The sequence below is a fragment of the Corvus kubaryi genome, unplaced genomic scaffold (genome assembly GCF_017639235.1).
Source record: "Corvus kubaryi isolate FWS band 111438036 unplaced genomic scaffold, C.kubaryi_AGA036_p1.0 123, whole genome shotgun sequence".
Classification (NCBI taxonomy): Eukaryota; Metazoa; Chordata; class Aves; order Passeriformes; family Corvidae; genus Corvus; species Corvus kubaryi.
The window spans coordinates 597,764-609,057 of NW_024580658.1; the positions used below are offsets into that span (position 1 = coordinate 597,764).

An 11,294-nucleotide genomic window follows, 5' to 3' on the forward strand; every position below is an offset into this window, starting at 1 on the left:
CGGGGCGCAGGGCGCGTGCGCGGTGCGGGCGGAAGTGCGGCGCGGGGCGGGCGCGCGGCGGAGGGCGCGGGGCGCCCATGGGGCTCCTTAAAGGCGCCGCCGCCGCCGCTGTGCCGCCTCCCGGTCCCGGAGGGATGCGCCAAGCCTGGCTGGAATGAGCAGGTGGGGCGGAACCCCCGGCACTTCCCCCGACACCCCGTCTCCCACGTCATCCCCCTCGTGGTCCGGCACGCGTGACCGCTGCCTCAGTTTCCCCCGGTGTCGGGGGTCGTGCGGCTGTGGTGGGCGTGGAGGCGGCCGCGGGGACCCCCTGGCTCCCCTCCCGGGGAGGGGGCGGACCCCGAGATTGCCGGGGCTGCAGATCCTGAGAGAGGGGGGTGTAGGGCCAGGGGAGGGGGCTGCAAACACCGCTGGAGGGGAGACAGCCCTGGGCTGGGGGCTCCGAGCTCTGGAGGGGGTGGGCAAACCCCTCGGGGGGCTGCAGGCTCCAGGTAGGGGTGCAGAAACCGGGTAGGGGTTCAGGCTCCAGGATGGGGGGGCTGCCCCGCCGGGGGGATTCCCCAGGGCAGAGGGCCGGGCTGGGGAACGCACCAGCACTGTCCCCGCTCCTGGGGAGAGCGGTTTGTGCCCCAGCAGGATGAGATCCCCCTGCTGTCTGGACACCCCCTGGGAGAGATGATGGGGACCCAGCTTCACATCCCCGAGGCTGGAGCAGCCCAGGCTCTGGGAAGTGCCGGGGATCTGCTGGCAGGATTTCTCTCTGGCTCAGGGCTGGAGACAGCTGGGCCCTTCCAATCCGGGAAGAAACCCTCGAGCTTCCCCGCAGCCCCCCGTCCCGGGGAATTTTTTGCATTGGTCATCTTAACTCATGTTTGTTTTCCCCCTTTTATGTCCCAATCATCACCGTGCCATACCCAGCACCACTGACACTCCAGGTGGAGCAGGGGCTCTGGGTTTAGGGACTTATTTTATCCTGCATGGAAAAGGGATCAGCTCCCAGCTGAGAAGGGAGCTTGGATACAAACAGGAAGCCCTGGAGGAGCCCCGCTCCCGCAACACCAGTAGAGGGGCTGTGCTGGGGCATGTCACGTATAAGTAGTGAGTTTATCTGGTGCGGCAGAGCTGGGAGCAAGAGATTTCCCCTGGCCTGCGTCAGGCTGAGCAGAAGGGCTGGGTCAGAGGGAACAATCCGGAGCCAGCGCTCTGCCCTGCCCAGTTTTGCGATGGCTGTGGGGTCAGTGGGGCACGTGCCATGCTGCCCTCCCCTGATGGGCACACTGGGGCCTGTGCCCAAAGAGAGCCCAGATCCTGTGGGACTGGAGTGTGTGGGTTCAGGACAGGCCCAGCTGCTGGCGGGGCTGGCACGTGTGCAGTGCTGGGATAGATCCAGCTCGCCCAGTGGGGCTGGCACGTGTGCAGTGCTGGGATAGGTCCAGCTCGCCCAGTGGGGCTGGCACGTGTGCCAGGACAGACCCAGCTCCCGGTGGGGCTGGCACATGCAACTTCAGGATAGACCTGTCCCAACTTGCAGCCTTGGGCACCCAACAATTCCAGAGCCTGTGAAGCAGAGATTTATGACTTGTCTGACCTTGCAAATTGCTGAGTCAGATGGTGAAGGTTTTTTGCTGCATTCCCAGGCTTTAAAGAACCCTGTGGGGTCCCAAAGCCTGGAAACCCTCCTGCTACAGCCCCGTCCCAGCATGAGAATCATCCCCAGGCTGCAGCGAGAGGGAGCAGCTGGTGCTGAATGTGCTGAGGGTCCTTCTCCCTGGAAAGGGTGTGATATCCCCTGCTTCCCGAGGGCAGCACATCAGTCCTGGAGGCTGCAGCCTTGCCAAGCCCCAGTGGGATCAGGCAGAAGATTTGGGATGCCTAAACCCTTTTTGGGGTGCTTGTTGCAAGCTCACAAGGGGGATCTCCCCTCCCTGGTGTCCTGCCGTGGCGGCACTGGGCTCTGCTGCCATCCCAGCCGGGGCTGGGGGGGGATGTCACAGCGTGGCTGGTCTTTGGACTTTGTTCCTTCCTGCCCTTAATTTTCCAAGTGCAGGGAGGGGACAATCCTCCTTCCCCAAGGACGTGGAAGGCTGGACTGTCTCCACCTCTCCAGCCAGGCTGGGCTTGCTGCCAGTGTGGGGCCAGAGGGTGTTATCAGGGCTGGGCCAGCCCTGGGAGCCAGTCCCTGTCACCCCCCCCAGGGCACCCTGATTGTGGGGGCCCCTCGGCTGCCGTGTTGCACAGCGATAGCACAGCGGGCGTGGGACACCTGTCCTTGCACTGCTGGAGTGGGGATGCCGGGGGGGCTTCCTGGGGGCCTCATCCCCGGACAGGGACCCCCCAGCCTCGAGCATCCCCCACCGTGCGTTGCAGGGGGACAGTGCCATGGCCGAGAAGGTGTCACCGAGCCTCGGTGGGGGCATCACGCCACTGCAGCAGATGCTGGCCTCAGGGACAGGTGCCATCCTCACCTCCCTCTTTGGTGAGCACCAGGGTGGGCGCCAGGGTGGGGGGCTGGCACAGGGGTGTCATGGCTAAAGGATGGTGTCTTTTCAGTGACGCCGCTGGACGTGGTGAAGATCCGGCTGCAGGCCCAGAAGACCCCGTTCTCCAAAGGTAGCCGTGCTTGGGGCGGGGCGGAGGGCTGCAGCCAGCCCCCGAGGCGAGCAGCCCGCGGGGATGTCTCAGCTGGCAGAGCTGGTGGCAGGGATGTCTCAGCTCTGCAGCGTGGGGCCATCGCGAGGTGGCAGGTTACCGTGGGCCCCTTGTCCTCGGGCTCCGGGGCCCTGCTGGGGGAGCTGGGCTTGTGCTTGGCTCTGTCCTTCCACCTCCGCAGCCCGGTGCCAAGGGGGTCAGCGCTGTGCCTGGCAGCCCCCAGCCCTCCAGGCAGCGGGGCTGAGGCTCAGCCTGCTGCAGCTGCTGGCTGTTCCCCCCCGCCTTTGTTCCAGTCTCCATGCTGCTCCCCATGGGCTCTCCCCCTTCTTGTGGGCTCAGTGGGCTGGGGCTGGCCCCAGGGGACTGGTTTGGTGACAATAGGAACTGCTTGGGAAATGGCTGTGGGGGCATGCAGCCCCCTCACCCACAGAGCTCTCCCACTGCCTGGCTCGGAGCTGTAGCACGCACGTGTGCCCCAGCCCCAGGTGGTGGCACGTCCCCGTGTGGTTGCTCAGTGTGTCCCAGTGTGTCCCATTGTGTGTTTCAGCGTTGCCAGCGCAGTCAGTGCCCTGGGGCGCTCAGCCGGCCACATGTGAGTACGCGGGGGGCTCCTGCTGCCAGTGGCTTTGCTTTCCCAAGCCTTCATCATGGTTTGCTTTTCCGCTGGTGGTGGCTTGGGCTCCTCTGGCTGTGGGGACATCCCTGCGGTGTGGGGGCTGGCATTGTCCCCAGCCCAGGCTGCCCCTGCAGCCCTGCTTTGGGGCTGGCTGTGCCACATCTGTGGGGATCTGTTGTGCAGCAGGCCTGGCTGTCTGTGGTCCCCCTGTCTTGTCACTCTGTCCTGCTGCTATGTCAAAGTCCCCTTGGATTTCCAGTGTCCGGTGTCCCTGTGCCTGGCTTGAGAGCACAGTGGAGGGGCCAATGCTGATGTCCCCACTGTGCCAGGGCAGCAGAGGCAAGACCAAGTGAGGCATAAACCCTCTCCCGCTGCTGGCAGTGGGTCCTGCTGTGTCCCCATCCCTGCCATGGAGCTGTGTGTCCCCCACCCCATGGTTCTGGCCGTGGTCAGACCCGTGCTGGAGGGTTGTTCCTCTCCTGGCCGTGGTCTCAGACAGGTCCCCACTGGGCTCAAGCACTATGGGTTTGGCTCCTTCTTGGAAGAGCTGATGGCTTTGGGATCAGATGTGCTGGGCATGGGCAGAGGGGAGGGGTCTCCTGTGTAATGGTGATGCCGTTGTTTCCTCAGGGAAGTGTTTCCTCTACTGCAATGGGCTCATGGACCACCTGTATGTCTGCCAGAATGGCAACAGCTGCACCGCCTGGTACAAGGCCCCCACCCACTTCACTGGCACACTGGTAGGAGCTCCAGGCATGGGCAGGGGTCTCCCCATCCCAGAGGGGTGTCAGGGTGTTTTCTGGGGGGTTGTTTGTCTGTCTCCTGCCTGTAACTCCTGTCCCTGGTGCTCCACTCGCTCCCCAGGACGCCTTTGTGAAGATCACACGCTATGAGGGCATCAGGTCTCTGTGGAGCGGCTTGCCCCCCACCCTGTGAGTTTGGGGATTCTGGTTGCTGCCACCTGCCCAGGCACACAGACATCGGTCCCAAGCCCCCTACCAGCCCCCAGGGAGGACATGTGCCCCTCACACCCCTTCTCCTCCTCGCAGGGTCATGGCTGTGCCAGCCACTGTCATTTACTTCACCACCTACGACCAGCTCCGGGACTACCTTCAAGCCCGGACGGGGAGCCGGAGCCACTACATCCCCTTGCTGGCCGGGGCCCTCGCCAGGCGTGAGTACCCCTCCTCTCTGGGGTCCCCCCGTGCCCACCCTGTGTCCTGGCAGCAGAGCGTGGCAGGTCTCAGTGCCTGGCTCTCCCAGCATGACGCTGATGGCTCTGGGACAGCCGCTGGAGTGGATGGAGCTCATTCCCTGTGTCCCTTCTGTTGCAGTGGGTGCTGTGACAGTCATCAGCCCCCTGGAGCTGATCCGCACCAAGATGCAGTCCCGGCAGCTCAGCTACCGTGAGCTGCGGGTCTGCATCCAGTCAGCAGTGGCCCAGGACGGCTGGCTGTCCCTCTGGAGAGGCTGGGGACCCACCGTGCTGCGGGATGTCCCCTTCTCGGGTACGGCTGGGGGGCCCAGGGCAGCCCTGTGCTGGTGTGGGGGGTTGGCATGTCCAGGGTGCCCAGTGGTAGCACTGGTGTCTCCTCTCCCCCAGCTCTGTACTGGTTTAACTACGAGCTGGTGAGGACGTGGCTCTGCAGGCATGCCTGGCTGGACGAGGCCACGTTCATGGTCAGCTTCCTATCCGGGGCCATCTCTGGCGCGGTGAGTTTGGGACGCTGGGGCTCCCTTGTGGGGCTTGGCCCCTGTGGGAGGGAGGAATGGGACTGGGATGGTGCTGGGAGGTGACAACAGCTGGCACTGGGCAGGAACGCCAGGTCCTGGCTCACTGTCCAGTGTCAACCCCACAGGTAGCCGCAGTGCTGACACTGCCCTTCGATGTGGTCAAAACCCAGCGGCAGATCGAGCTGGGAGACAGTGAGGTGCACCCAGGTGAGGGGCCAGGCTCCAGGCAGCTGCCAGGACTCCCTGTGGGTGTCCCCCAACCCTCACCCGCTTTCCTCTCCCCCCAGTCGCAGCCTCCAAGCCTTCCTCCACCTGGCTGCTCATGCAGCGGATCCGCGCTGAGTCTGGCACCCGGGGGCTGTTTGCAGGTGAGGATGTGCCCAGGCCCCTTGCTGGGGTTCCAGGTGTCACCGCAGGGCTCACGGCACTGTCCTTGCAGGGTTCCTGCCCCGCGTCATCAAGGTGGCACCTGCCTGCGCCATCATGATCAGCACCTATGAATTTGGCAAGAGCTTCTTCCAGAAGCTGAACCAGGAGCGGCGGCTGCGGGGATTGTGAGCGGGCCTGGGGCAGGGCTGGATGTGGCTGTGCCCGGGGGGCGGTGCCAGCCCTGCTCCATCCAGGTGTCCCGGGAGCAGGATCCGCACTCGGCTGTGCAGAGCCCAAGTGCCTTCGTTCCCGCTCTGCCTCCCACTGCCCGCACATGGAGCCAGGGCCAGCCCGGCCCCACTCCCCATCCAGCCACTCTGGGGGACATCTGTGCCTGCTGCTGTGGCACTGGAGGGATATGGAGCCCCCCACACTCATTCCTTGGGGCTGGACAGATGCTGCTGCTGGATTCATGGACACTGGCAAGGATGGGGTGTCCCAGGAGACCTGGCCTGGCAGGAGATGGAGCTGGGACTCTGGTGAGGACCAAACCCCAGATCTCGGGGGCTTCTCTGCCTGCCCAGGCCCCCCAGCCCTTCTCTGCCTGGGGATCTGCCCCTCCTGACCATCACTCACGCACAGCCTGGCCTTGCTGGCTCTGCATGGCTTGGGGACACGTCGGGACCCTCTCCCTGCCTCTGGACTTCTCCTCCCACTCGGGATGTCCCCATCCCCTGTCAGACCCTGGGTTGGACAGACCCTGTGTGGTCACAGACCTCACTGCTGCTCCGGGGGGCCGTTGTGGCACCCCTGCCCCATCCTTTCACTGCAAAGGCCTGCCCCAGCTCTGTGGGCCATGCCCCCCTTACCCCGGGACTCGTGGGGGGAACTTCTCCTATTTTCTTAAATAAAATCATTGTCTCTTAGTGGAAGGATTTCTCTCTGTGTGCTGGGGGGCTGTAGAGGCATCCATGGGGTGACGGTCACAGCCCTGTTGTGTGGGCACGGTACTGTCCCCCACAGGGTCCCTGCTGGGCGTTTATGGGGGGTTAGGGAACCCCAGGACCACCGTCCTCCTCCCAGCAGCACCCACTGCTGATGGGCCAGGGGATGCCCCATCCTTGGTGATCTGCTGTGTCCTGAAGGTGCTCTCCCTGCCCAGAGGGGCTGGAGGAGGCTCACTGGACCCCCCCAGCATCTCTGCCTGGGCCAGAACCTCATGGCAGGGGGGGCGCAAGGGGTCTGTCCCCCCCAGTCCCAGCTGGGGAGGTGGGTGACAGGCCAGCTCTGCTTGCTGCGTTTATTGATTCCTTTTGCTCCAACAAGGCAGATGGGGCTGAAATAAAAACCAGAATCACCCAAAACAACCCAAAAACCCAGGGGAGGAAGGGGGAAGAAGAGTCCTACCCCTGTTGTGGGGATGCTGCTGCAAGGGGGGACAGGCACCCCCCCCAGTGCAGGGGGGAGGCCAGGCAGGCGCAGCCCGGGCGGGCACCAAGGACCAAGCAGGACGGACAGCGGGGCCGTGATGGACTCTCACCCCCTTGCTCCCCAGCAGCTGTCGCTCCCAGTGTCCCCCCCACCATGGCACAGTTCGTTCCCCCATCCCCAGCTCGCCTGGGTCCCGGTCCTGCATCCCCCATCCCAGCAGGTCCATGTCTCCAGCCGGGGTCCAGGCTGGGGGGCCGAGGCGCAGCCGTGGTGGGGTCTCAAGATGGGGAGGGGGACGCCGGTCCCCAGCCTCCCCGGTGGGTTCGGCGAGTCCCTCGTTGTCGCCGGGGCGGCGAGGGCGGGCCGAGCTCAGTCCTGGGCCGGGCGGCCGGGCCGAGGGACGGCGCGGGGGCCGGGGCTCTCAGCTGGGGCTGCGGGTCGGGCTGGCTTCCGTGCTGTCGCTCACCAGGCACTCGTTGGACTTGAGACTGGCCAGGGACTTGCAGCTGGGCAGGGAGGCCAGGGAGCCGCAGAGCCCCAGCATGGAGGGCGTGGGGTCCTTCCCTGCGGGCAGAGCGGGGCGTCACAGCGGGCTCGGCCTCGTGTCCCAGCCCTGCCACCCCGGGGGAACGGGGACCACCTCTCTGGGGGCGACCTGGGTGTCCCTGCACTGCTGGGGCAGCATCCCAACCATGAGGAGGGGGCTGCTGGTGGGTCTGGACACCTGGGTGCATGCGGGGAGACGTGCTGAGCCCCGGGGGCACCCTGTGGTGGGTGGGGGGTCTTACCCAAGGGCCCCCAGGGCTCCCCTTCGCGCTTGCCCTCGCCCAGGCGCTGGGAGTCGGAGCTGAGGCTGTTCTCGGCCGAGAGCTGGTCGGTGCTCACGAAGCTGTGCCTGCGGAGGGACGCTCTGAGCCCCCTGGGGCTGGCACAGCCCTTCTGCCCCTCCCACGCCCCGTGTCCCCCCGGGGTAGGGCAGGTGCTGCGTGCAGGTCTCCGCCCCCACTGTGAGCTCACCTTCTGTACAGTTTGCTGTCCGAGCCGCTCTCGTTGCCATTGAGGGTCCCCAGAGAGGGCCACTGATTGACCAGGGGTGTCACCATCTCCTTGGAGAGCTGGGCCAGCTGTGGGTTCTCACACGGGATCAGCCCCGTCCTGCAGCAAAGGCGGGTGCTCAGCACGTCGCGCAGCCGCCAGTGCTGGGGACCCGCCAGGGGACACAGCCCACGGGACATGTGGGGCATTGGGGACCCTCTATGTCCCACAGGGAATACAAGGCACCCAAACACTGGGAAGCTTGTACCCATCACACCCCACAGGATGCACGGGGGACCAGGGACTACCCCTCACCCTGCCCCTTGGGATCGGTGGGGCACTGGGGACCACCCAGAGCCTGTGGGACACCCTGGCTCCAGGGAAGACCCCCAGTCCCCGAGCCCCCTGGCAGGGGCGGTGGGTCCCCACTCACAGCTGCTCCTGCAGCTCCAGGATGACACCCTCCAGCTCTCTCTTCTCCAGCTGATTCTGCACCATCACCTCTTCCAGCCGGAGCTTCAGCCGCTTGTTCTCTGCCTCCAGGTCCTTCAGCTGTGACTCCCGCAGCCGCACCAGCTCCTCCAGGTACCCCTGCATGAGGCCACTGTCAGTGGTGCCCTACTGCCACCACCCCCAATGTCCCCAGGGCCATCTGGAGTGACAAGGAGTGGGCTGGGTCACCACAGCAGCAGGATGTAGGGCTGAGGGTCCCACTGGGCTGTGGGAGTGGGGATGCAGAGGCAGAGATGCTCCAGGCTGAAGCATCCTGGGGGAGTTGATACCCCAACAGCCCCATCCTGGCTCCCGGTACCTTTTGGGCATAAACAATGCGGAATTTCTGCTCCATCTTGCGCCACTTGTTGTACCAGCTGTCCTCGTCAGTGACCAGGGGCAGATAGGGGTGTTCAGGTGAGCTGTCCTCGCTCGTGCTGCTCTCCACACTGCCCCGCTCCTCCTCCTCACTCAGGTAGTCATAGCTGGGGGGTGTGGGGGCTCAGCAGGGGCTGTCACACGTTCAGGGAGCCCCATCGTGGGGCTGGGGGAGAGACAGGGGAGTCCCCGTCCCAGGGAGGGGCACCCCGGCTCTTACCTCTGCGTGAACTTCAGGTAGGGCGTGTAGTCAATGACCACGGGCGTTTTACCGTCCATCACCTCTCCCTTCAGGCAGAAGCTGAGCAGAGGCAGCGGGAGAAGGAGTAGAGGGTCAGGGAATCCCGAGAGGGTCAGGTGGGTCCTGTGTCCCACTGTGTCACCTGTCCCTACCTGAAGTCAATGGCACTGAGCCCAATGAGCATCCCCGTGAGCACCGTGGACTCCTCCCGCAGCATGATGGCCCCGTCATCGTAAAACCGCCTGCGGAGAAACGCAGCTGGATGTACCTCCCCAGCACCCCAAAACCCACCCCGGCACCCCGAAACCCACCCCAGCACATCCACACACCCTTGGTGCAGGTGTGGCCATGGCCGGCAGGGCCGGGGCTGCTCACCTGGTGGTCCGAGTGTCCCGCAGGGCCGTGGAGATGTACTCAGACATTCGCTTTTCCATCAGCGCCACGCGGATCCAGGCCCGGCCCTGTGAGGCAGCGCCCCGGGCAGTCCTGAGGATGGCGGCAGCCACGGGGTGCCCCCCACAGCTGCCCCCCGTATTCCCACCCACCCCCGGCACTTCGGGCACCAGCAGATGGGGGTCCCCACACAGGAGTGGCTTTCAGCCCATTTTCAGTACCGTGGGGACCCCCAGCTCCTGTTGTGTCCCGTGGGGCCCTGTGGGGTGGGATGGAGCTGCAGGAGGGCAGGAGGAAGGGAGCAAGGTGGGGGCACAGAGGGGTGGGATGGGGATGGGATGGGATGGGATGGGATGTAGATGGGTCCATGTACCAGGGTCAGGGTGGAGTGAATGCAAACAGGGGCAGGCATAGGAATGGGGACAGAGACAGGGACAGGGACAGGAACAGGGACAGGGCTGGTGCCTGCCTGACCTTGGCCCTGGAGGTGCTGATGTTCTCCATGTTCTCGATGCTGCTGACGCAGTTGTTTGGGACCTTGCTGCAGGCCAGGCGGATGTAATCCCAAAACCCACGCTGTCCATCAGAGCTGAACCAGCTGACGGGGCCTGCGGGCACCCATGGGCTGCGCTCAGGGGCTGCTGTGCCAGCAAAGCCCCTCCACCAGAGCTGGACACGCTTCCTGGTGCCGGCATGTGCGTTCCCATTGTTCCCATCCACCATGGGACACAGGGATGGGGACAGGGACAGCCCTGCGGGCCACCATTACCTTTGAAGCGGTGGCTGAGGATCTGCTCGAGGATGGCAGCGAAGTTAACGAACTCCTCGGAGGAGTCGTCGATGGGATCCGCCGTGTACTTCTCCAGAAGGGTCTTCACCGAGAACCTGGCGAGGGATGGGCGTCGCAGCTGGGAGGGGACACGCGCCCAGCACCCACCTCCCAGCCTTGGCACACACGAGGATTCAGCACCAGAGCAAAGCACTTTTCCAGCTGTTGGCTCCCGCTTCCGGCAGTGGGAAGAGGGCGTCGGGCTGGGCTGTGGCTCGGTGACCCCCCTGTCCCCACGTCCCCAGGGACCCCCAGGGGCGGCCGCTGCTCCCCGCTGTGCAAGTGGCCAGGAAGGGCGAACAAAGGCCCCCTTCCTCCCCGGCCGTGCGCGGGCGGTGATGGCTTCCCCTTCCGCCCGGCCGCTCGTGCTCGGGGCACAGCGACGCCGAGGACACGGATCCCGCCAAGCCCGGCCGGACAGGGCGGGACAGGGCAGGTGTTTGCTCGGGGGGATCGCCCCGTCTGTGGGACACAGCTGCCTGTGGGGATCCTCGGGACAGCAGGTGGAGGGTGTCTCATCGTGACAGTGGGGTCTGGAGGTGCCTCATGGCACAGCAGGGAGGGCTGAAGGCATCCTGGTGGAGATCCAGAGGGTCTCCGTGTCGTGACAACGGGGTCTTTAGATGCCCCATGCCATGGCAAGGAGATCCATCAGGTCCCCAAGTAATGACAGAAGGGTCTGGAGATGCCCTGTGCCATGGTGAGGAGCCCTGGGGTCCCCAGACCCCAACGTGAGGCCCTGGGGGTCCCTGCCAGGTTGCCCAGGCTCTGGTGCCCCCACATCCCCCCCAGCCCTGGGCCAGGCTCCAGCACTCCCAGCACTCCCAGCACTCCCAGCACTCCCAGCACTCCCAGCACTGCCAGCACTGCCAGTCCCTCACCAGGGGCCCGGGGAGTGTCACTCCCCCCCCCTGCGCCCCGGCAGGAACCACCAGCACCCCCCCGCCCCATCCCTCCACCCCATTCCTGCCCCCCATCCCGGTCCAGCTGGGCGTCTCCATGACAACGCTCATCCTCCATCCTTCATCCCCCATCCCCGCCGCTCCGGGGCCCTGACGTCACTTCCTGGGCCCCCCGCCCGCATGGGGGTCCCTAACCCCAGCCCCCCCCCGCACCCCGTTTCCCCC

At 65.4% G+C, this 11,294-nt stretch overlaps 2 protein-coding genes across 5 annotated transcripts in view; one reads left to right on the top strand and one right to left on the bottom strand.

Moving 5' to 3' along the window:
- Positions 1 to 33: 33 nt before the first annotated feature.
- On the top strand, positions 34 to 6,294 carry SLC25A39 (solute carrier family 25 member 39). 3 transcript variants are annotated; one of them, XM_042014044.1, is made up of 12 exons: positions 34 to 162; positions 2,368 to 2,476; positions 2,551 to 2,610; positions 3,197 to 3,241; positions 3,896 to 4,005; positions 4,130 to 4,197; positions 4,315 to 4,439; positions 4,600 to 4,773; positions 4,869 to 4,978; positions 5,125 to 5,206; positions 5,287 to 5,367; positions 5,439 to 6,294. In XM_042014044.1, exons 2-12 carry the CDS (start codon positions 2,380 to 2,382, stop codon positions 5,555 to 5,557), a joined length of 1,071 nt encoding a protein of 356 aa, XP_041869978.1. In that variant the 5' UTR covers positions 34 to 162; positions 2,368 to 2,379; the 3' UTR covers positions 5,558 to 6,294. The 3 variants fall into 3 exon arrangements, with proteins under 3 accessions (XP_041869978.1, XP_041869895.1, XP_041870048.1); XM_042013961.1 differs by lacking the exon at positions 3,197 to 3,241 and having other exon boundaries at positions 80 to 162; XM_042014114.1 differs by lacking the exons at positions 34 to 162; positions 2,368 to 2,476; positions 2,551 to 2,610; positions 3,197 to 3,241; positions 4,130 to 4,197 and having other exon boundaries at positions 3,917 to 4,005.
- Positions 6,295 to 6,654: 360 nt separating this feature from the next.
- Positions 6,655 to 11,294, bottom strand: part of RUNDC3A (RUN domain containing 3A) — a 5,222-nt gene continuing 582 nt past the window's right edge. Inside the window, exons 2-11 of one of the 2 annotated variants that reach the window (XM_042014328.1) lie at positions 10,108 to 10,223; positions 9,813 to 9,946; positions 9,321 to 9,406; positions 9,098 to 9,187; positions 8,925 to 9,005; positions 8,646 to 8,811; positions 8,268 to 8,425; positions 7,817 to 7,954; positions 7,588 to 7,694; positions 7,155 to 7,363 (exon numbers count right to left, since the gene is read on the bottom strand). In XM_042014328.1, the coding sequence (XP_041870262.1) occupies positions 7,221 to 7,363; positions 7,588 to 7,694; positions 7,817 to 7,954; positions 8,268 to 8,425; positions 8,646 to 8,811; positions 8,925 to 9,005; positions 9,098 to 9,187; positions 9,321 to 9,406; positions 9,813 to 9,946; positions 10,108 to 10,223 (1,219 nt within the window). In that variant the 3' untranslated portion in view covers positions 7,155 to 7,220. Of the gene's footprint in view, positions 7,364 to 7,587; positions 7,695 to 7,816; positions 7,955 to 8,267; positions 8,426 to 8,645; positions 8,812 to 8,924; positions 9,006 to 9,097; positions 9,188 to 9,320; positions 9,407 to 9,812; positions 9,947 to 10,107; positions 10,224 to 11,294 lie in introns of both variants that reach the window. The other variant, XM_042014250.1, reaches the window with a different exon arrangement.